Source organism: Ascaphus truei, chromosome 7, assembly GCF_040206685.1.
Source record: "Ascaphus truei isolate aAscTru1 chromosome 7, aAscTru1.hap1, whole genome shotgun sequence".
Lineage (NCBI taxonomy): Eukaryota > Metazoa > Chordata > Amphibia > Anura > Ascaphidae > Ascaphus > Ascaphus truei.
The window spans coordinates 112,936,964-112,964,315 of NC_134489.1; the positions used below are offsets into that span (position 1 = coordinate 112,936,964).

At 47.6% G+C, this 27,352-nt stretch overlaps 1 protein-coding gene across 4 annotated transcripts in view; it reads left to right on the forward strand.

Moving 5' to 3' along the window:
- The window catches only part of STEAP3 (STEAP3 metalloreductase), a 63,061-nt gene that overhangs the window by 10,880 nt on the left and 24,829 nt on the right, over nt 1–27,352 (forward strand). The window contains exons 1-3 of one of the 4 annotated variants that reach the window (XM_075609935.1): nt 2,823–2,948; nt 3,876–3,952; nt 4,007–4,216. In XM_075609935.1, the coding sequence (XP_075466050.1) occupies nt 2,902–2,948; nt 3,876–3,952; nt 4,007–4,216 (334 nt within the window). In that variant the 5' untranslated portion in view covers nt 2,823–2,901. Of the gene's footprint in view, nt 1–2,822; nt 2,949–3,810; nt 4,217–27,352 lie in introns of those variants that run through there. The other 3 variants (XM_075609936.1, XM_075609938.1, XM_075609937.1) reach the window with 3 other exon arrangements.

Here is a 27,352-nt window from a genome sequence, read left to right on the forward strand (position 1 = left end):
TAATAACACGCAGAGAGATATAATAACATGCAGAGAGATATAATAACATGCAGAGAGATATAATAACGCGCAGAGAGATATAATAATGCGCAGAGAGATATAATAACATGCAGAGAGATATAATAACATGCAGAGATATATAATAACGCGCAGAGATATAATAACACGCAGAGAGATATAATAACATGCAGAGAGATATAATAACGCGCAGAGAGATATAATAACACACAGAGATATAATAACACACAGAGATATAATAACATGCAGAGATATAATAACACGCAGAGAGATATAATAACACGCAGAGAGAGATAATAACGCGCAGAGATATAATAACACGCAGAGAGATATAATAACACGCAGAGAGATAATAACACACAGAGAGATATAATAACGTGCAGAGAGATATAATAACACGCAGAGAGATATAATAACACACAGAGATATAATAACACACAGAGATATAATAACATGCAGAGATATACTAACACGCAGAGAGATATAATAACACGCAGAGAGAGATAATAACGCGCAGAGATATAATAACACACAGAGAGATATAATAACACGCAGAGAGATAATAACACACAGAGAGATATAATAACGTGCAGAGAGATATAATAACACGCAGAGAGATATAATAACACGCAGAGAGATAATAACACGCAGAGAGATATAATAACGCGCAGAGAGATAATAACACGCAGATAGAGATAATAACGTGCAGAGAGATATAATAACGCGCAGAGAGATAATAACACGCAGGGAGATAATAACGCGCAGAGAGATATAATAACACGCAGAGAGATATAATAACGCGCAGAGAGATATAATAACACGCAGAGAGATATAATAACACGCAGAGAGATATAATAACACGCAGAGAGATATAATAACGCACAGAGAGATATAATAACACGCTGAGAGATATAATAACGTGCAGAGAGATATAATAACGTGCAGAGAGATATAATAACACGCAGAGCGATATAATGACACGCAGAGATATAATAACACGCAGAGAGATATAATAACACGCAGAGATATAATAACACGCAGAGAGATATAATAACGCGCAGAGATATAATAACACGCAGAGATATAATAACACGCAGAGAGATATAATAACACGCAGAGATATAATAACACGCAGAGAGATATAATAACGCGCAGAGATATAATAACACGCAGAGATATAATAACACGCAGAGAGATATAATAACACGCAGAGATATAATAACAAGCAGAGAGATATAATAACACGCAGAGATATATAATAACACGCAGAGATATAATAACACGCAGAGATATAATAACACGCAGAGAGATATAATAACACGCAGAGAGATATAATAACACGCAGAGATATAATAACAAGCAGAGAGATATAATAACGCGCAGAGATATAATAACACGCAGAGATATAATAACACGCAGAGAGATATAATAACACGCAGAGATATAATAACACGCAGAGAGATATAATAACGCGCAGAGATATAATAACACGCAGAGATATAATAACACGCAGAGAGATATAATAACACGCAGAGATATAATAACAAGCAGAGAGATATAATAACACGCAGAGAGATATAATAACACGCAGAGATATAATAACACACAGAGAGATAATAACGCGCAGAGATATAATAACACGCAGAGAGATATAATAACACTCAGAGAGATATAATAACACGCAGAGAGATATAATAACGCGCAGAAAGATATAATAACGCGCAGAGATATAATAACACGCAGAGATATAATAACACGCAGAGATATAATAACGCGCAGAGATATAATAACACGCAGAGATATAATAACACACAGAGATATAATAACACGCAGAGAGATAATAACGCGCAGAGATATAATAACGCGCAGAGATATAATAACACGCAGAGAGATATAATAACACGCAGAGAGATAATAACGCGCAGAGATATAATAACGCGCAGAGATATAATAACACGCAGAGAGATATAATAACGCGCAGAGATATAATAACACGCAGAGATATAATAACACGCAGAGAGATATAATAACACGCAGAGATATAATAACGCGCAGATATATAATAACACGCAGATATATAATAACACGCAGAGAGATATAATAACGCGCAGAGAGATATAATAACACGCAGAGATATAATAACACGCAGAGAGATATAATAATGCGCAGATATATAATAACACGCAGAGATATAATAACACGCAGAGAGATATAATAACGCGCAGATATATAATAACACGCAGAGATATAATAACACGCAGAGAGATATAATAACGCGCAGAGATATAATAACATGCAGAGAGATATAATAACACAGAGAGAGATATAATAACACGCAGAGAGATATAATAACACGCAGAGAGATATAATAACACGCAGAGATATAATAACACGCAGAGATATAATAACGCGCAGAGAGATATAATAACAAGCAGAGAGATATAATAACGCGCAGAGATATAATAACACGCAGAGATATAATAACACGCAGAGAGATATAATAACATGCAGAGATATAATAACACGCAGAGAGATATAATAACACGCAGAGATATAATAACGCGCAGAGATATAATAACATGCAGAGAGATATAGGGTATTATTTGAGTAATATTCTGTTCTGTGAGTAATGTAGTATTGTATGAGTAATGTTGTTGTGAGCACAATGTGTTTGAATAAAGATAGCCCCACGTCACCCCAGAAGGAGGGTGTCCAGCAGGCGCATGGGAGTGGCACGGTGCTGGCAACACATGTAACCCGTTCCCTGCTGGAGGAACCAGCAACGTGTTCATGTTTATGGGAAAATACTAGCCATTGAAGTGGTCACTGAGAGGGTTAGATTCTCTCACATTAACGCCCCGGAGTTTCTCACACATTACGGTAATGTTTCCGTTATTTGGGACCTGGCAGAAGAGAAGAATTCTATTCATGTAAATATAATAATATTTATAGCGCTGTATGTTATTATATTGTGAGGCAGCGCGATGACCTGGCACTCACAGGGTTACGTCTCCGGCACTCACAGGGTTACGTCTCCGGCACTCACAGGGTTACGTCTCCGGCACTCACACGGTTACGTCTCCGGCACTCACAGGGTTACGTCTCCGGCACTCACAGGGTTACGTCTCCGGCACTCACAGGGTTACGTCTCCGGCACTCACAGGGTTACGTCTCCGGCACTCACAGGGTTACGTCTCCGGCACTCACAGGGTTACGTCTCCGGCACTCACAGGGTTACGTCTCCGGCACTTACAGGGTTACGTCTCCGGCACTCACACGGTTACGTCTCCGGCACTCACAGGGTTACGTCTCCGGCACTCACAGGGTTACGTCTCCGGCACTCACAGGGTTACGTCTCCGGCACTCACAGGGTTACGTCTCCAGCACTCACACGGTTACGTCTCCGGCACTCACAGGGTTACGTCTCCGGCACTCACAGGGTTACGTCTCCGGCACTCACAGGGTTACGTCTCCGGCACTTACAGGGTTACGTCTCCGGCACTCACAGGGTTACGTCTCCGGCACTCACAGGGTTACGTCTCCGGCACTAATGTGCAGCTGTGTTTATGTAATAAAAGTAACGTTACCCGCTGTTATTATTGTTTGTAAATCCGATTATTATTTTGGGTGTGCAGAGAGGATCTCTGCCCCACAGAACTTACAATCTAATTAGGTAACAGTAAGGTGCCACGGATCTGACACAGAGTCTCTGGGTCGCTCCCTCCCCCGCACTCAGCAAGGTATTGCAGGGCACTGGCAGGGAGGGAGTTAATGTGGCAGGGATAAAGGAGGAGCCCAGAGCTTGTGTATTACATTCTTCTAAGAGCAGAGAGAGTGATCCGCAGCTTCTTTCACAGAACCAGAACCGGACAGTGCCACCGAACCAGCAGTGCCACACAACTGGGCAGTGCCACAACACCAGGACAGTGCCACAGAATCGGGCAGTGCCACTGAACCGGGCAGTGCCACAGAACCGGACAGTGCCATTGAACCGGGACAGTGCCACAGAACCGGGACAGTGCCACCGAACCGGGCAGTGCCACTGAACCGGGCAGTGCCACAGAACCGGACAGTGCCATTGAACCGGGACAGTGCCACAGAACCGGGACAGTGCCACAGAACCGGGACAGTGCCACCGAACCGGGCAGTGCCACTGAAACGGGCAGTGCCACAGAACCTGCAGAAACCGGTGTGAATGGTAAGAGAATGTTCCGTTATTAACCCCCGCACTCCCGTTATTAACCCCCGCACGCCCGTTATTAACCCCGCACTCCCATTATTAACTCTCGTTATTAACTCCCGTTATTAACCCCCGCACACTCGTTATTAACCCGCGCACTCCCGTTATTAACTCTCGTTATTAACTCCCGTTATTAACCCCCGCACTCCTGTTATTAACCCCGCACTCCTGTTATTAACCCCTACACTCTCGTTATTAACTCCCGTTATTAACCCCCACAATCCCGTTATTAACCCCTACACTCCCGTTATTAACTCCTTTTATTAACCCCCCACAATCCCGTTATTAACCCCCACACTCCGTTATTAACTCCCGTTATTAACCCCCACACTCCCGTTATTAACCCCCACACTCTCGTTATTAACTCCCGTTATTAACTCGTTATTAACCCCCGCACACTCGTTATTAACCCCCACACTCCCATTATTAACTCCCGTTATTAACCCCCACACTCCCATTATTAACTCCCGTTATTAACCCCCACACTCCATGCATTTATTCTGTTTCTTGCCCGGCTTGCCGTGCCCCTGAGAATAAGCGTTAATGTGACAGTTACACAGAAGCGCTGACTGAACTGAAATATTACATTGTAACAAACTATTTGTGCCTTCTACAGTGAGGCGTCTCTTTTATTCAGTTACATTACAATGTGGGATTCATTACCCAGGGAGACTGGGATACAGTAGATTTGTTTTAAAAAAATTGGGCATCTTTTTAGATAGGAAAGGTATACAGGGATATACCAAATAAGTAAACATGGGAAGGATGTTGATCCAGGGATTAATCCGATTGCCAATTCTTGGAGTCAGGAAGGAATTAATTTTTCCCCTTATGAGATAATATTGGATGACATGACTCTGGGGTTTTCTTTTTTCCTTCCTCAGGATCAATAAGTAAGTATAGATATAGGATAAAGTATCTGTTGCCTACATTTAGCATAGGTTGAACCTGATGGACGTATGTCTTTTTTCAACCTCATCTACTGTGTAACTATGTAACTATGTAACTATGTAACTATATTGTAAGGGTCTTTGAGAAGGGAGCGATATATATATCTCACACATGTCATTCCTTACCCTTCACATGTAGCCTGGGAGTGCAGCTTTTCTTATAGGGTTCATATTTCACACGAGTAACCGTGACGTTGCTGCGATCCTCCGGAGATATATATATAATTGACATGTAATTCAGTCCCACAATTTGCAGGATTATTGTTATAAATTCCCCATTAGCAGCCGTGCGCAGACACGGCCAGTCTGGGACTCCCTGCAAGAGAGGCGCCATAACACGCAGCGCCCTAACACGCAGCGCCCTAACACGCAGCGCCATAACACGCAGCGCCCTAACACGCAGCGCCATAACACGCAGCGCCAAAACACGCAGCGCCATAACACGCAGCGCCATAACACGCAGCGCCAAAACACGCAGCGCCAAAACACGCAGCGCCAAAACACGCAGCGCCAAAACACGCAGCGCCAAAACACGCAGCGCCATAACACGCAGCGCCCTAACACGCAGCGCCCTAACACGCAGCGCCCTAACACGCAGCGCCCTAACACGCAGCGCCATAACACGCAGCGCCATAACACGCAGCGCCATAACACGCAGCGCCATAACACGCAGCGCCATAACACGCAGCGCCATAACACGCAGCGCCATAACAGAGCGCGATAACACAGCAGTATAACACGCAGCGCCATAACACGCAGCGCCATAACACGCAGAGCCATAACACGCAGCGCCATAACAGAGCGCGATAACACAGCAGTATAACACGCAGCGCCATAACACGCAGCGCCATAACACGCAGCGCCATAACACGCAGCGCCATAACAGAGCGCGATAACACAGCAGTATAACACGCAGCGCCATAACACGCAGCGCCATAACACGCAGCGCCATAACACGCAGCGCCATAACAGAGCGCGATAACACAGCAGTATAACATGCAGTGCGATAACACAGCGCCATAAAACAGCGCGCGATAAAACAGCGTGCGATAATACACCGCGCGATAATACACCGCGCGATAATACACAGCGCAATAACACAGCGCCATAAAACAGCGCGCGATAAAACAGCGCGCGATAATACACCGCGCGATAATACACTGCGCGATAATACACCGCGCGATAATACACCGCGCGATAATACACCGCGCGATAATACACCGCGCGATAATACACAGCGCGATAATACACAGCGCGATAACACGCAGCGCCATAGCACGCAGCGCCATAACACAGCGCCATAACACGCAGCGCCATAACACGCAGCGCCATAACACGCAGCGCCATAACACGCAGCGCCATAACACGCAGCGCCATAACAGAGCGCGATAACACAGCAGTATAACACGCAGCGCCATAACACGCAGCGCCATAACACGCAGCGCCATAACACGCAGCGCCATAACACGCAGCGCCATAACACGCAGCGCCATAAGAGCGCGATAACACAGCAGTATAACACGCAGCGCCATAACACGCAGCGCCATAACACGCAGCGCCATAACACGCAGCGCCATAACAAGTAGCGCAATAACAGAGCAGTATAACACGCAGCGCCATAACACGCAGCGCCATAACACGCAGCGCCATAACACATAGCGCCATAACACGCAGCGCCATAACACGCAGCGCGATAACACAGCAGTATAACACGCAGAGTCATAACACGCAGTGCGATAACACAGCACAACAAAACAGCGCGATAATACAGCGCGATAATACACAGCGCGATAAAACACAGCGCGATAACACAGCGCGATAACACAGCGCGATAATACACAGCGCGATAACACACAGCGCGATAACACAGCGTGATAATACACAGCGCGATAATACAGCGCGATAATACAGTGCGATAACACACCACGCGATAACACACAGCGCGATAACACACAGCGCGATAACACACAGCGCGATAACACAGCGCGATAACACAGCGCGATAACACAGCGCGATAACACACAGCGCGATAACACAGCGCGATAATACACAGCGATAACACAGTGTGATAACACAGCACAATAAAACAGCGCGATAACACACAGCGCGATAACACACAGGGCGATAATACACAGCGCGATAACACAGCGCGATAATACACAGCGCGATAACACACAGCGCGATAACACAGCGCGATAACAAAGCGCGATAACAAAGCGCGATAATACACAGCGCGATAACACAGCGCGATAACACAGCGCGATAACACAGCGCGATAATACACAGCGCGATAACACAGCACAATAATACACAGCACGATAACACAGCGCGATAACACAGCGTGATAATACACAGCGCGATAACACAGCGCGATAACACAGCGCGATAATACACAGCGCGATAATACACAGCGCGATAACACAGCGTGATAACACAGCGCGATAATACAGCACAATAATAAACAGCGCGATAACACAGCGCGATAACACACAGCGCGATAACACAGCACAATAATACACAGCGCGATAACACAGCGCGATAACACACAGCGCGATAACACAGCACAATAATACACAGCGCGATAACACAGCGCGATAACACAGCGCGATAATACAGCACAATAATACACAGCGCGATAACACAGCGCGATAACACAGCACAATAATACACAGCGCGATAACACAGCGCGATAACACAGCGTGATAATACACAGCGCGATAACACAGCGCGATAACACAGCGCGATAATACACAGCGCGATAATACACAGCGCGATAACACAGCGTGATAACACAGCGCGATAATACAGAGCGCGATAATACACAGCGCGATAACACACAGCGCGATAACACACAGCGCGATAACACAGCGCGATAACACAGCGCGATAATACACAGCGCGATAATACACAGCGCGATAATACACAGCGCGATAACACAGCGCGATAATACACAGCGCGATAATACACAGCGCGATAACACACAGCGCGATAACACAGCGCGATAACACACAGCGCGATAATACACAGCGTGATAATACACAGCGCGATAATACACAGCGCGATAATACACAGCGTGATAACACAGCGCGATAATACACAGCGATAACACACAGCGTGATAATACACAGCGCGATAATACACAGCGCGATAATACACAGCGTGATAACACAGCACAATAATACACAGCGCGATAATACAGAGCGCGATAACACACAGCGCGATAATACACAGCGCGATAATACAGAGCGCGATAACACACAGCGCGATAATACACAGCGCGATAATACACAGCGTGATAACACAGCACAATAATACACAGCGCGATAATACAGAGCGCGATAACACACAGCGCGATAATACACAGCGCGATAATACACAGTGCGATAACACACAGCGCGATAACACACAGCGAGATAACACAGCGTGATAATACACAGCGCGATAATACACAGCGCGATAATACACAGCGCGATAACACACAGCGCGATAACACACAGTGCGATAACACACAGCGAGATAACACAGTGTGATAATACACAGCGCGATAACACACAGCGAGATAACACAGTGTGATAATACAGCGCGATAACACAGCGCGATAATACACAGTGCGATAACACACAGCGCGATAACACAGCGCGATAACACACAGAGCGATAACACACAGTGCGATAACACACAGCGAGATAACACACAGCGCGATAACACAGCGCGATAACACACAGCGCGATAACACACAGCGCGATAACACAGCGCGATAACACACAGAGCGATAACACACAGTGCGATAACACACAGCGAGATAACACAGTGTGATAATACACAGCGCGATAACACACAGCGAGATAACACAGTGTGATAATACAGTGCGATAACACAGCGCGATAATACACAGCGCGATAACACACAGCGCGATAACACACAGCGCGATAATACACAGCGTGATAATACACAGCGCGATAACACACAGCGCGATAAAACACAGCGAGATAACACAGCGCGATAATACACAGCGTGATAATACACAGCGCGATAATACACAGCGCGATAATACACAGCGTGATAACACAGCGCGATAATACAGAGCGCGATAACACACAGCGCGATAATACACAGCGCGATAATACACAGCGTGATAACACAGCACAATAATACACAGCGCGATAATACAGAGCGCGATAACACACAGCGCGATAATACAAAGCGCGATAATACACAGCGCGATAACACACAGCGCGATAACACACAGCGAGATAACACAGCGTGATAATACACAGCGCGATAATACACAGCGCGATAATACACAGCGCGATAACACACAGCGCGATAACACACAGCGCGATAACACAGCGTGATAATACACAGCGCGATAATACACAGCGCGATAACACACAGTGCGATAACAGACAGCGAGATAACACAGTGTGATAATACACAGCGCAATAACACACAGCGCGATAACACAGCGCGATAAAACAGTGTGATAATATACAGCGCGATAATACACAGCGCGATAACACACAGCGCGATAACACACAGCGCGATAACACACAGCGAGATAACACACAGCGCGATAATACAGCGCGATAATACACAGCGCGATAACACACAGCACGATAACACACAGCGCGATAACACACAGCGCGATAATACAGCGCGATAACACACAGAGCGATAACACAGCGCGATAACACACAGAGCGATAACACACAGTGCGATAACACACAGAGCGATAACACAGCGCGATAACACACAGAGCGATAACACACAGTGCGATAACACACAGCGAGATAACACAGTGTGATAACACACAGCGCGATAATACACAGCGCGATAACACACAGCGCGATAACACACAGCGAGATAACACAGCGCGATAATACAGAGCGCGATAACACACAGCGCGATAACACAGCGCGATAACACACAGAGCGATAACACACAGCGAGATAACACAGTGTGATAATACACAGCGCGATAATACACAGCGCGATAACACACAGCGCAATAACACAGCGCGATAATACACAGCGCGATAACACAGCGCGATAACACACAGCGCGATAACACAGCGCGATAACACACAGCGCGATAACACACAGCGCGATAACACAGCGCGATAACACACAGCGCGATAACACAGCGCAATAAAACACAGCGCGATAACACACAGCGCGATAACACAGCGCGATAACACACAGAGCGATAACACACAGTGCGATAACACACAGCGAGATAACACAGTGTGATAATACACAGCGCGATAACACACAGCGAGATAACACAGTGTGATAATACAGTGCGATAACACAGCGCGATAATACACAGTGCGATAACACACAGCGCGATAACACAGCGCGATAACACACAGCGCGATAATACACAGCGTGATAATACACAGCGCGATAACACACAGCGCGATAACACACAGCGAGATAACACAGCGCGATAATACACAGCGTGATAATACACAGCGCGATAATACACAGCGCGATAATACACAGCGTGATAACACAGCGCGATAATACAGAGCGCGATAACACACAGCGCGATAATACACAGCGCGATAATACACAGCGTGATAACACAGCACAATAATACACAGCGCGATAATACAGAGCGCGATAACACACAGCGCGATAATACACAGCGCGATAATACACAGTGCGATAACACACAGCGAGATAACACAGCGTGATAATACACAGCGCGATAATACACAGCGCGATAATACACAGCGCGATAACACACAGCGCGATAACACACAGCGCGATAACACAGCGTGATAATACACAGCGCGATAATACACAGCGCGATAACACACAGTGCGATAACAGACAGCGAGATAACACAGTGTGATAATACACAGCGCAATAACACACAGCGCGATAACACAGCGCGATAAAACAGTGTGATAATATACAGCGCGATAATACACAGCGCGATAACACACAGCGCGATAACACACAGCGCGATAACACACAGCGAGATAACACACAGCGCGATAATACAGCGCGATAATACACAGCGCGATAACACACAGCGCGATAACACACAGCGCGATAACACACAGCGCGATAATACAGCGCGATAACACACAGAGCGATAACACAGCGCGATAACACACAGAGCGATAACACACAGTGCGATAACACACAGAGCGATAACACAGCGCGATAACACACAGAGCGATAACACACAGTGCGATAACACACAGCGAGATAACACAGTGTGATAACACACAGCGCGATAATACACAGCGCGATAACACACAGCGCGATAACACACAGCGAGATAACACAGCGCGATAATACAGAGCGCGATAACACACAGCGCGATAACACAGCGCGATAACACACAGAGCGATAACACACAGCGAGATAACACAGTGTGATAATACACAGCGCGATAATACACAGCGCGATAACACACAGCGCGATAACACAGCGCGATAATACACAGCGCGATAACACAGCGCGATAACACACAGCGCGATAACACAGCGCGATAACACAGCGCGATAACACACAGCGCGATAACACAGCGCAATAAGACACAGCGCGATAACACAGCGCGATAATACACAGCGCGATAACACACAGCGCGATAACACACAGCGCGATAATACACAGCGCGATAACACAGCACAATAATACACAGCGCGATAACACACAGCGCGATAACACACAGCGCGATAATACACAGCGCGATAACACAGCACAATAATACACAGCGCGATAATACACAGCGCGATAACACACAGCGCGATAACACACAGCGCGATAATACACAGCGCGATAACACACAGCGCGATAACACACAGCGCGATAACACACAGCGCGATAACACACAGCGCGATAATACAGCGCGATAACACACAGAGCGATAACACAGCGCGATAACACACAGTGCGATAACACACAGAGCGATAACACAGCGCGATAACACACAGAGCGATAACACACAGTGCGATAACACACAGCGAGATAACACAGTGGGATAACACACAGCGCGATAATACACAGCGCGATAATACACAGCGCGATAACACACAGCGAGATAACACAGCGCGATAATACAGAGCGCGATAACACACAGCGCGATAACACAGCGCGATAACACACAGAGCGATAACGCACAGCGAGATAACACAGTGTGATAATACACAGCGCGATAATACACAGCGCGATAACACACAGCGCGATAATACAGCGCGATAACACAGCGCGATAACACAGCGCGATAACACACAGCGCGATAACACAGCGCGATAACACACAGCGCGATAACACACAGCGCGATAACACAGCGCGATAACACACAGCGCGATAACACAGCGCAATAACACACAGCGCGATAACACAGCGCGATAATACACAGCGCGATAACACACAGCGCGATAACACACAGCGCGATAATACACAGCGCGATAACACAGCACAATAATACACAGCGCGATAATACACAGCGCGATAACACACAGCGCGATAACACACAGCGCGATAACACACAGCACGATAATACACCGCGCGATAACACACAGCGCGATAACACACAGCGAGATAACACAGTGTGATAATACACAGCGCGATAATACACCGCGCGATAACACACAGCGCGATAACACAGCGCGATAACACACAGAGCGATAACACACAGTGCGATAACACACAGCGAGATAACACAGTGTGATAATACACAGCGCGATAATACACCGCGCGATAACACACAGCGCGATAACACACAGCGAGATAACACAGTGTGATAATACACAGCGCGATAATACACCGCGCGATAACACACAGCGCGATAACACAGCGCGATAACACACAGAGCGATAACACACAGAGCGATAACACACAGTGCGATAACACACAGCGAGATAACACAGTGTGATAATACACAGCGCGATAACACACAGAGCGATAACACACAGCGCGATAACACACAGCGCGATAACACACAGAGCGATAACACACAGTGCGATAACACACAGCGAGATAACACAGTGCGATAATACACAGCGCGATAATACACCGCGCGATAACACACAGCGCGATAACACACAGCGAGATAACACACAGCACGATAATACACAGCGCGATAACACACAGCGCGATAATACACAGCGCGATAACACACAGCGAGATAACACAGTGTGATAATACACAGCGCGATAATACACCGCGCGATAACACACAGCGCGATAACACACAGCGAGATAACACAGTGTGATAATACACAGCGTGATAATACACCGCGCGATAACACACAGCGCGATAACACAGCGCGATAACACAGCGCGATAACACACAGAGCGATAACACACAGTGCGATAACACACAGCGAGATAACACAGTGTGATAATACACAGCGCGATAATACACCGCGCGATAACACACAGCGCGATAACACACAGCGAGATAACACAGTGTGATAATACACAGCGCGATAATACACCGCGCGATAACACACAGCGCGATAACACAGCGCGATAACACACAGAGCGATAACACACAGTGCGATAACACACAGCGAGATAACACAGTGTGATAATACACAGCGCGATAACACACAGAGCGATAACACACAGCGCGATAACACACAGCGCGATAACACACAGAGCGATAACACACAGTGCGATAACACACAGCGAGATAACACAGTGCGATAATACACAGCGCGATAATACACCGCGCGATAACACACAGCGCGATAACACACAGCGAGATAACACAGTGTGATAATACACAGCGCGATAATACACCGCGCGATAACACACAGTGCGATAACACACAGCGAGATAACACAGTGTGATAATACACAGCGCGATAATACACCGCGCGATAACACACAGCGCGATAACACAGAGCGATAACACACAGTGCGATAACACACAGCGAGATAACACAGTGTGATAATACACAGCGCGATAACACACAGAGCGATAACACACAGCGCGATAACACACAGAGCGATAACACACAGTGCGATAACACACAGCGAGATAACACAGTGTGATAATACACAGCGCGATAACACACAGAGCGATAACACACAGTGCGATAACACACAGCGAGATAACACAGCGCGATAATACACAGCGCGATAACACACAGCGAGATAACACACAGCGCGATAATACACAGCGCGATAACACAGCGCGATAACACACAGCGAGAAAACACAGCGCGATAATACAGAGCGCGATAACACACAGCGAGATAACACAGCACAATAATACACAGCGAGATAACACAGTGTGATAATACACAGCGAGATAACACAGTGTGATAATACACAGCGCGATAATACACAGCGCGATAACACACAGCGCGATAACACAGCACAATAATACACAGCGCGATAACACACAGCGCGATAATACACAGCGCGATAACACAGCGCGATAACACAGCACAATAATACACAGCGCGATAATACACAGCGCGATAACACAGCGCGATAACACACAGCGCGATAACACAGCGCGATAACACACAGCGCGATAACACAGCACAATAATACACAGCGCGATAACACAGCGTGATAACACACAGCGCGATAACACACAGCGCGATAACACAGCGCGATAACACACAGCGCGATAACACACAGCGCGATAACACACAGCGCGATAACACACAGCGCGATAACACAGCGCGATAACACACAGCGCGATAACACAGCACAATAATACACAGCGCGATAACACAGCGCGATAACACAGCGCGATAACACAGCGCGATAACACAGCGCGATAATACACAGCGCGATAACACAGTGCGATAAAACAGAGTGCGATAGCACACAGCGCGATAACACACAGCGCGATAACACACAGCGCGATAACACACAGCGCGATAACACACAGCGCGATAACACACAGCGCGATAATACACAGCGCGATAACACAGCGCGATAATACACAGCGCGATAATACAGAGCGCGATAACACACAGCGCGATAATACACAGCACGATAATACACAGCGCGATAACACACAGCGCGATAACACACAGCGCGATAACACACAGCGCGATAATACACAGCGCGATAACACAGCGCGATAATACACAGCGCGATAATACACAGCGCGATAATACACAGCGCGCGATAACACAGCGCGATAACACACAGAGCGATAACACACAGTGCGATAACACACAGCGAGATAACACAGTGTGATAATACACAGCGCGATAATACACAGCGCGATAACACACAGCGAGATAACACACAGCGCGATAATACACAGCGCGATAACACACAGCGAGATAACACAGCACAATAATACACAGCGAGATAACACAGTGTGATAATACACAGCGAGATAACACAGTGTGATAATACACAGCGCGATAATACACAGCGCGATAACACACAGCGCGATAACACAGCACAATAATACACAGCGCGATAACACACAGCGCGATAATACACAGCGCGATAACACAGCGCGATAACACAGCACAATAATACACAGCGCGATAATACACAGCGCGATAACACAGCGCGATAACACACAGCGCGATAACACAGCGCGATAACACACAGCGCGATAACACAGCACAATAATACACAGCGCGATTACACAGCGTGATAACACACAGCGCGATAACACACAGCGCGATAACACAGCGCGATAACACACAGCGCGATAACACACAGCGCGATAACACACAGCGCGATAACACACAGCGCGATAACACAGCGCGATAACACACAGCGCGATAACACAGCACAATAATACACAGCGCGATAACACAGCGCGATAACACAGCGCGATAACACAGCGCGATAACACAGCGCGATAATACACAGCGCGATAACACAGTGCGATAAAACAGAGTGCGATAGCACACAGCGCGATAACACACAGCGCGATAACACACAGCGCGATAACACACAGCGCGATAACACACAGCGCGATAATACACAGCGCGATAACACAGCGCGATAATACACAGCGCGATAATACAGAGCGCGATAACACACAGCGCGATAATACACAGCGCGATAATACACAGCGCGATAACACACAGCGCGATAACACACAGCGCGATAACACACAGCGCGATAATACACAGCGCGATAATACAGAGCGCGATAACACACAGCGCGATAATACACAGCGCGATAACACAGCGCGATAATACACAGCACAATAATACACAGCGCGATAATACACAGCGCGCGATAACACAGCGCGATAACACACAGCGCGCGATAACACAGCGAGATAACACAGTGCGATAATACACAGCGCGATAATACACAGCGTGATAACACAGCACAATAATACACAGCGCGATAATACAGAGCGCGATAACACACAGCGCGATAATACACAGCGCGATAATACAGAGCGCGATAACACACAGCGCGATAATACACAGCGCGATAATACACAGCGTGATAACACAGCACAATAATACACAGCGCGATAATACAGAGCGCGATAACACACAGCGCGATAATACACAGCGCGATAATACAGCACGATAACACAGTGTGATAATACACAGCACAATAATACACAGCGCGATAACACACAGCGCGATAACACACAGAGCGATAATACAGCGCGATAACACACAGCACAATAATACACAGCGATAACACAGCGAGATAACACAGCGCGATAATACACAGCGCGATAATACAGCGCGATAACACAGCGTGATAATACACAGCACAATAATACACAGAGCGATAACACAGCGAGATAACACAGCGCGATAATACACAGCGCGATAATACAGCGCGATAACACACAGCACAATAATACACAGAGCGATAACACAGCGAGATAACACAGCGCGATAATACACAGCACAATAATACAGAGCGATAACACAGCGAGATAACACAGCGCGATAATACACAGCGCGATAATACAGCACGATAACACAGTGTGATAATACACAGCACAATAATACACAGAGCGATAACACAGCGAGATAACACAGCGCGATAATACACAGCGCGATAATACAGCACGATAACACAGTGTGATAATACACAGCACAATAATACACAGCGCGATAACACACAGCGCGATAACACACAGCGCGATAACACACAGCGCGATAACACACAGCGCGATAACACAGCGCGATAATACACAGCACAATAATACACAGAGCGATAACACAGTGTGATAATACACAGCGCGATAACACAGTGTGATAATACACAGCACAATAATACACAGAGCGATAACACAGTGAGATAACACAGCGCGATAATACACAGCGCGATAATACAGCGCGATAACACAGTGTGATAATACACAGCACAATAATACACAGCGCGATAACACACAGCGCGATAACACACAGCGCGATAACACACAGCGAGATAACACAGCGCGATAATACACAGCGCGATAATACAGCACGATAACACACAGCGCGATAATACACAGCGCGATAACACACAGCGCGATAACACACAGCGCGATAACACACAGCGCGATAACACACAGCGCGATAACACACAGCGCGATAACACACAGCGCGATAACACAGCGCGATAATACACAGCGCGATAATACACAGCGCGATAATACAGCACGATAACACAGTGTGATAATACACAGCACAATAATACACAGAGCGATAAGACAGCGCGATAACACACAGCGCGATAACACACAGCGCGATAACACACAGCGCGATAACACACAGCGCGATAATACACAGCACGATAACACAGCGCGATAACACAGCGCGATAATACACAGCGCGATAATACACAGCGCGATAACACACAGCGCGATAACACACAGCGCGATAACACACAGCGCGATAACACACAGCGCGATAACACACAGCGCGATAACACACAGCGCGATAACACACAGCGCGATAACACACAGCGCGATAACACACAGAGCGATAATACACCGCGCGATAATACACCGCGCGATAACACAGTGTGATAATACACAGCGCGATAACACAGCGCGATAATACACAGCGCGATAATACACCGCGCGATAATACAGCACGATAACACAGTGTGATAATACACAGCGCGATAATACACAGCGCGATAACACAGCGCGATAATACAGAGCGCGATAACACACAGCGCGATAACACACAGCGCGATAACACACAGCGCGATAACACACAGCGATAACACACAGCGTGATAATACACAGCGCGATAATACACAGCGATAACACAGCGCGATAACACACAGCGCGATAACACACAGCGCGATAACACACAGCGCGATAACACACAGCGCGATAACACAGCGAGATAACACAGCGCGATAATACACCGCGCGATAATACAGCACGATAACACACAGCGCGATAATACACAGCGCGATAACACACAGCGCGATAACACACAGCGCGATAACACACAGCGCGATAACACACAGCGAGATAACACAGCGCGATAATACACAGCGCGATAATACAGCACGATAACACAGTGTGATAATACACAGCACAATAATACACAGATCGATAACACAGCGCGATAACACACAGCGCGATAACACACAGCGCGATAACACACAGCGCGATAACACACAGCGCGATAACACACAGCGCGATAACACACAGCGCGATAATACACAGCGCGATAACACAGCGCGATAATACACAGCGCGATAATACACAGCGCGATAACACACAGCGCGATAACACACAGCGCGATAACACACAGCGCGATAACACACACCACGATAACACACAGCGCGATAACACAGCGCGATAACACACAGCGCGATAACACACAGCGCGATAATACACCGCGCGATAATACACCGCGCGATAATACAGCGCGCGATAATACAGCACGATAACACAGTGTGATAATACACAGCGCGATAACACAGCGCGATAATACAGAGCGCGATAATACACAGCGCGATAATACACAGCGCGATAATACACAGCGCGATAACACACAGCGCGATAACACAGCGCGATAATACAGAGCGCGATAATACACAGCACGATAACACAGCGCGATAATACACAGCGCGATAATACACAGCGCGATAACACACAGCGCGATAACACAGTGTGATAATACACAGTGTGATAATACACAGTGCGATAATACACAGCGCGATAACACAGCGCGATAATACAGAGCGCGATAACACACAGCGCGATAATACACCGCGCGATAATACACCGCGCGATAATACAGCGCGCGATAATACAGCACGATAACACAGTGTGATAATACACAGCGCGATAATACACAGCGCGATAACACAGCGCGATAATACAGAGCGCGATAACACACAGCGCGATAAAACACAGCGCGATAACACACAGCGATAACACACAGCGTGATAATACACAGCGATAACACAGCGCGATAACACAGCGCGATAATACACCGCGCGATAACACAGCGCGATAATACACCGCGCGATAACACAGCGCGATAATACACCGCGCGATAACACAGCGCGATAATACACCGCGCGATAACACAGCGCGATAATACACAGCACGATAATACACAGCGCGATAATACACAGCGCGATAAAACACAGCGCAATAACACAGCGCGATAACACAGCGCAATAAAATAGCGCAATAAAACAGCGCGATAACACAGCGCAATAAAACAGCGCGCTAACACAGCGCAATAAAACAGCAGTATAATACGCAGCGGTATAATGTTAGTGGGGGTGTTAGTATCCTAGCACAGGGGGGGGTTGGTAGTATCCTTGCACGTGTGAGGGGTTGTTAGTATCCTAGCACGGGGGGGGGGTGTTAGTATCCTGGCTCGGGGGGGGGTTAGTATCCTGGCGTGGGGGGGGTTAGTATCCTAGCACGGGGGTGTTAGTATCCTGGCACGGGGGGTGGGAGGGTGTTAGTATCCTGGCATGGGGGGGGGGGTAGTATCCTGGCATGGGTGGGTGTAATATCCTGGCACGAGGGGGGGCGGTGTTAGTATCCTGGGACGAGGGGGGGGTGTTAGTATCCTGGGACGAGGGGGGGTATTGTATTGTATGTCTTTATTTATATAGCGCCATTAATGTACATAGCGCTTCACAGCAGTAATACATGTGGTAATCAAATAAATAACAGATAATATAAATAACAGATCATGGAAATAAGTGCTTCAAACATAAAAGTAACATTAAGGAAGAGGAGTCCCTGCCCCGAGGAGCTTACAGTCTTATTGGTAGGTAGGGAGAACGTACAGAGACAGTAGGAGGGAGTTCTGGTAAGTGCGTCTGCAGGGGGCCAAGCTTTATGTACAGTATCATGTGTTCAGTATTATCCACAGTGCTATTCATATGCTTCTTTAAGCAAATGTGTCTTAAGGTGGGTCTTAAAGTTGGATGGAGAGGGTGCTAGTCGGGTACTGAGGGGAAGGGCATTCCAGAGGTGTGGGGCAGTCAGTGAGAAAGGTTTAAGGCGGGAGAGGGCTTTAGATACAAAGGGGGTGGAAAGAAGACATCCTTGAGCAGAACGCAAGAGTCGGGGTGGTGCATAGCGAGAAATTAGGGCTGAGATGTAAGGAGGGGCAGAAGAGTGTAAAGCTTTAAAAGTGAGGAGAAGAATGGAGTGTGAGATGCGGGATTTGATTGGAAGCCAGGACAGGGATTTCATGAGGGGAGATGCTGAGACAGATCTAGGAAAGAGTAGAGTGATTCTGGCAGCAGCGTTTAGGATAGATTGTAGGGGAGACAGGTGAGAGGCAGGAAGGCCGGACAGCAGGAGGTTACAGTAATCAAGACGGGAGAGAATGAGGGCCTGAGTCAGAGTTTTAGCAGACGAGTAACAGAGGAAACGGCGTATCTTTGTTATATTGCGGAGGAAAAAGCGACAGGTTTTTAGAAATGTTTTGAATGTGAGGGGCGAATGTGAGAGAGGAATCAAGTGTGACCCCTAGGCAGCGTGCTTGGGCTACTGGGTGAATGATCGTAGTTCCAACAGTAATGTGGAAGGAGGTAGTAGGGCCAGGTTTGGGAGGAAGTATGAGGAGCTCTGTTTTAGCCATGTTGAGTTTAAGGCGGCGGAGGGCCATCCAGGATGATATAGCAGAGACATTCAGAAACTTTGGTTTGTACAGCAGGTGTAAGGTCGGGTGTTGAAAAGTATATTTGTGTGTCGTCAGCATAGAGGTGATAATTAAACCCAAAAGATGTTATTAGGTCACCTAGAGAGAGTGTGTACAGAGAAAAGAGAAGAGGTCCCAGGACAGAGCCCTGGGGTACCCCCACAGAGAGATAGGTAGAGCAGGAGGAGGTGTTAGCAGAAGAGACACTGAAAGTACGATGGGAGAGGTAGGATGAGATCCAGGATAGAGCTTTGTTCCGAATACCAAGAGTATGGAGAATGTGAAGGAGAAGAGGGTGGTCCACGGTGTCAAATGCTGCAGAGAGGTCAAGTAATATGAGCAGAGTGTAACGACCTCTATCTTTGGCAGCATGGAGGTCGTCAGTTATTTTAGTGAGGGCTGTTTCCGTGGAGTGAGCAGTGCGGAAGCCAGATTGTAGAGGGTCTAGGAGAGAATAGGTGTTGAGAAAATGGAGCAAGCGAGAGAATACAAGACGTTCAATGAGTTTAGAGGCAAAAGGCAGGAGGGAGACAGGTCGATAGTTAGAAAGACAGGTAGGGTCAAGCTTGCTGTTTTTGAGTAATGGTATGACTGTTGCATGTTTGAAGGAGGATGGAAAGGTTCCAGAGCAGAGGGATGAGTTAAAAATGTGTGTGAGCGTAGGGATTATAGTAGGAGCAAGAGGTTTTAGGAGATGGGAGGGATTGGGGTCAAGAGGGCAAGTGGTAGAGGGAGAAGAGGCAATCAACAGCGACACATCCTCCTCTGAGACAGTGGAAAAAGAGTCAAGGGAGGCAGGAGGAGAGTTAGGAAGAGGTGTAGGATGGGAGGAAGAAACAGAGGGGATGTTCTGACGTATGGATTCCACCTTTTCCTTAAAATAGTCAGCAAAGTCCTGAGTGGAGATGGAGGAAGGAGAGGCAGCTGAGGGTGGTTTGAGTAGAGTATCAAAGACAGAGAACAGTCGGCATGGGTTAGACTTGTGCATGTTGATTAGTGAAGAAAAGTAGGCTTGTTTAGCTTGCGAGAGGGCAGAGTTGAAACAGGACTGCATAAATTTGTAGTGAAGGAAGTCTGCGAGAGTATGAGATTTCCTCCAGAGGCGTTCAGAGGAACGAGTGGAGGAACGCAGAATGCGCGTGTGGGAATTTAGCCAGGGTCTAGGGTTAGAAGGGCGAGTGCGGCAGAGAGAAAGTGGGGCATGTAGATCAAGAGAGGAGGACAAGGCAGAGTTGTAGTTCTTGACCAGGTTGTCAGGGTCTGTAGCAGAGCTGAGAGAGAGGGAGGAGCGTAAAGTGGACTCAAAGTCAGGTAAGTGAATAGAGCACAGGTTTCTGCAGAACCGGGGTGTAGATGGAGGTGGAGAAGGGGAGAAGCGAGATAGAGAGAATGAGATGAGGTGATGGTCAGAGAGAGGAAAATGGGAAATGGAGAACTCGGAGAGCGAGAAGTTTTTAGTGAAAACCAAGTAGTGGCCATCCTTGTGGGTGCTGGCTGCAGTCCACTGTTGAAGGCCAAAAGAAGAGGTTAGAGAAAGAAAGCGGGAAGCCCAAGGGAGAGAGGGGTCATCAATGTGGCAATTGAAGTCCCCAAGGAGAAGAACAGGGGAGTCTGAGGAGAGAAAGAAAGAGAGCCAGGATTCAAAGTGAGAGAGAAAGGCAGAAGGGGGATGAGTAGAGGTAGGTGGGCGATAGATGACCGCCACATGGACAGGGATAGGAGAGAAGATCTGGACAGTGTGAACCTCAAAGGAGGGAAAAGCAAGAGAGGGGGGAATAGGAAGGGTTCAGTAACGGCAGAGAGAGGAGAGCAGGAGCCCCACGCCTCCACCCCTGCCATCAGGGCGCGGAGTGTGGGAGAAGGAAAGGCCACCATAAGAGAGGGCAGCTTCCAGAGCAGAGTCAGACTGAGTGAGCCAGGTCTCCGTTATAGCAAAAAGAAGCAGGGAGTGAGAGAGAAAGAAGTCATGCACAGAGAGGAACTTGTTAGAGAGGGAGCGAGCATTCCAAAGGGCACAGGAGAAAGGGAGAGAGGAGGGAGGGTGACAGGGGATGGGTATGAGGTTGGAGGGGTTAACACCAGAAGGAGTAGAAGTTGCATGTGGGAGGCGAGGACGAGAGCATGTAGAAATAAGGCAGGGACCAGGATTGGGAGAGATATCCCCAGAAGCGAGGAGAAGCATGGAAAGAAAGAGGATGTGTGAGGATGATTTGTAGGGGTGTGTTTTAGTGCAGGGGATATAGCTGTGGGGGTGACAGAGGGCGCAGGTAAGAAAGGAGTTCATGTGAACTGAGAAGTGGGGAAGAAAGGAGAGATGGAGATATATGAATAGAGTTAGAGACATAAGGAGACTGGTGGAAGGAAGTGCATAATTTGAAAATAAGTGAGGTTACAGCAAATATAAAAAGTAAAGGCGGCATCACAGCAATAGTTAAGTGCTGAGATGTGCAGTCTGGGATAGATGATGTTCTCCTTTCCAACGTAGATCAAATGTAGGAATCAGAAGCAGTAGGTGTTGTCCACTTTTCCACTTCTTTTTGAACTTAATTTCTACTTTAAACATATCTACTTAGGAGCATTGGCTGTATCCTGAAGCCAGGGTCACGAATGGTGTAGGAATGACTCCAGTTAGCTTAACTCATGTCTCACCTCTTCCAAAGCACAAACAAGTCCTTTTCTCTTTCTTGGTTTTATTGAGGGAAAATCACAGGGAGATAGGTGCTTGTAGATGTAATGTAGATAGAGAGTGCTTCTCTGTCTGATGTGCAGTGTATCAATGATGAAACAGTGTAAAACAAAAAGGCTTTGCTGGGGTAAATAGCAGGCAGTTACTCACTCAGAGTCCAGAGTGAAAAGGAAGTGAGGAGTAAGGGTCACACTAGATGGGAAGTGAGACTATACTAACTGTCAGCAAGGACAGAGGAGAAAATGGGAAAGCCCATTACCTGGGAGGACTGGAGAGGCTGCAGTAGCAGTTCACTGATTACATGCCCAGAGGCAAGAAATGCAACATTGTTACATATGACACGGGCACAGTATGTGTGCAAACTCCATGCAGCTGAAAATAAGAACTGACAGGCAGATGCTGCAAAGGAGAGAGGGGGGTGAATCAGAAATGCAGTTCTTGTTCCATGACACTCCCCATCTGCTATCTGGAGATACCACTATATAATTTGAATATGTGGAACATATGTGCAATGCATAACAAAAATAACATCACATTCTCAAACAATGCAAGAGACCATGTCCACATAGCGATGTGACACCGGCCGGTATCACTGGTATCAAGGTCCCTTGGCCAAGGTTCTTTGGCAAAGGATGCAGGGTGGATGCACAGCTCCAGGTTTGCTGGTTGCACCACAATGTCTTTGTGTAAAAGTCTCTGGCACTGTTTCCTTTTAGCCTTGTGAGAGAACAGTCCTTTTGTCTCTGTAGTTTTACCCACAGGGTGCATCCCCTTGTAGGTATGCCAGTCATGGTAGCCTGTCGCTCTATCACTTGGCGTTTGGCAGAAGGAGATGGCTTTTGGCTCCTTGTGGTAGCGGAACAACACTCCTGGAAGACTGGTTGTCGAGTCTAGTCCAGTAAAGAGGGCGTCGTTCAGGGAGACTCCCTGGAGCTGAGCGCTGGGGCTGAACACTATCCGGATTTGATCGGGTTCCTGAGGGTGGTAGGCCCCAGATGATTGGAGGTACCGGCATTCTTCGCCTTCCTTCATTGGAGGTGCTGGCTTTGCGTGGCCGGTAAGGAATATCTTCTGGATTAAGGCCACAAAGTTGTTTTTGGTCTCTGGTTCCCTTTGTAGGTCGCAGAGGTGCGAAGTGAACCTAGAGATGGCATGTTCTCCATTGTTTGGGAAGCCCCTTCTTGGTGAACGGAATGGTAGCGGGTTCGCCCAACTGCCAGGTCCGTTTCTGACGAGCTCCTTGACCGTTGACATCAGGAATTCTCCATCTCCCATCAATGGTGTTTGCTTGTCGTCGTCCTTTGTGGTCTGGAACGCTGTGTACCCTAAGTCATTGGTGCATTCCTCTTGCAAGAGAACGTTTCCACGTATTTTGGTTGTTCTCCCCTTGGACATGACGAAAAACAGTCTCTTTTGCCCTAGTAAATCCCTTTATGAGATGTCTCTGTGATTGTCTTTTTTTAGACGTGTGAGAGGACAGTCTTTTTGACACTGTGGCTTCACATGTAGGGCGCAATCTTTTGCGGTTATGCCAGCCATGACAGCTGGCTGCTTTATCGCTGGATACTCTGTGGAGAGGAACGACTGTACGTCCTAGCCGTGCCATTGCTCGCGAGAAGATCGTCCGATTGTTTATTGTCTTTGGATGACCCCTTTGTCGGTCACCTTTGGGAGGTTACTTTCTTCCTTCAGTGGAGTCGAATCGTCATCCTTGGTTATCTGAACCGCTAAGCATCCTAGGTCATTGTCACGTCCCCCCGATGCAAGGATGTTTTTGTTGACCTCAGGGCTGTGACCTTGTCTTTTCTCTTCACTTGGCCCTTCGGTCACTTGGAGATGGCCAAGACATGGTTCAGAGAGAGAGATGTGTGTCCACATTCTGTTACTACCGTTCTGCGGGCGTCGACATAGTCTTGCCCGTGCTCTTTGTTGGTGCACGCGTTGCCCACTATCACCCATCCTAGGTCAAGTCTTTGGGCGTATGGCGCGTTGTGGGGTCCGTTATGCTGTTTACGGACTTTATGTACCCTCATGATGTCCCTGCCGAGCAGCAGCAAGATCTTGGCGCCTTGTTCTACCGGCAGGATGTAGTTGGCTATTCCCTTGAGGTGCGGGTAATGGCGTGCCATGTCTGGTGTGGGAATCTCGTCCCCGTTTGTGGCCATGTGGCTGCACTCAATGAGTGTGGGAAGGGGCATGTTCACTTTGCCGTCTATTGAGCATATGGTGTAGCCATTCACTCTTCTCCCTGTGGTCTCCATTCGCCCTGCACACGTTCTGAGAGTGTAAGGAGAAGCACTGTCTTGTATGTTAAACATGTTGAAGAACTCTGACCTGACCAGCGATCGGTTGCTCTGGTCGTCGAGGATTGCGTACATCCGAATAGCCTTCTCAGGTTGTCCCTGGGGGTGCCCTGCGACAAGGCATATTTTGGAGCAGGACATTTTGTCACCTTCTTTTCCGCAAACCTCAGTGCGCTGAGATGTGATGGATGTTGACTCTCCTTCTTCTTTCTCCCCGCCATGCTCCGCTACGGAGGATGGGTTGTTGAGTTGGTGGAGTGTCAGCGCCTCTGGGTGTAACGATGTCACGTGCTTGTCACTTTCGCACACTGTGCATTTGATCTCTTCTTTACAGTCCCTGGCTAGGTGAGTCGTGGAACCGCAGCACCTGAAGCAAACTCTGAATTCTCCAAGTAACCTCTTGCGTTCCTCTAGGGACTTCATCCTGAACCCAAAGCACTTGTTGAGTGGGTGTGGCTTCTTGTGTATGGGACATTCCCTGTTTGGGTCCCTTGGTTCCTTGCCTCCGGTGACCGAATGATCGGGAGTAGTTTGGGTCATGGGAGGCAAGTCCGTCCTGCGGACCGAGATGGGTGTTTGGGTGTTACCGTATCTCGTCACTGGTCTCTCATTCCTCAGGCTGCTTGCACTGTATGTGGTTTGCGCACCCAAGATGAAACTGGGATCGTTCCTTGTCCTTGCCGCTTCGCGGATGAAGCTCAAGAAGAATGAGAATGGGGGGTAGACGACTTGTTTCTCCCTTTTGTATTTGGAACCTTGTGAAATCCACCTTTCTTGGAGGTTGAAGGGTAGCTTCTCCAGGATGGGTCTCACTCCACGAGCTGAGTCTAGGACGTTGAGACCTGTTAAGGAATGGTCTTTTCTTGCAACCTCCAGCTCTTGCAGCAGGTCTCCGAGCTCTCGTAGCTTCGAGTAGTCTCTAGTTGTGATCTTGGGAAAGCTGTCGATTCTTTTGAGGAGCGAATCCTTGACTGCTTCGGGGCTACCGTAGCACTCTTCTAGCCTTTCCCACACTAGGTCAAGGCCTACTTGGGGGTGGTTCGCGTTTGCTGTTTGAAGCCTCCTCGCGTGCTCCCTGGATTCGTTTCCCAGCCATT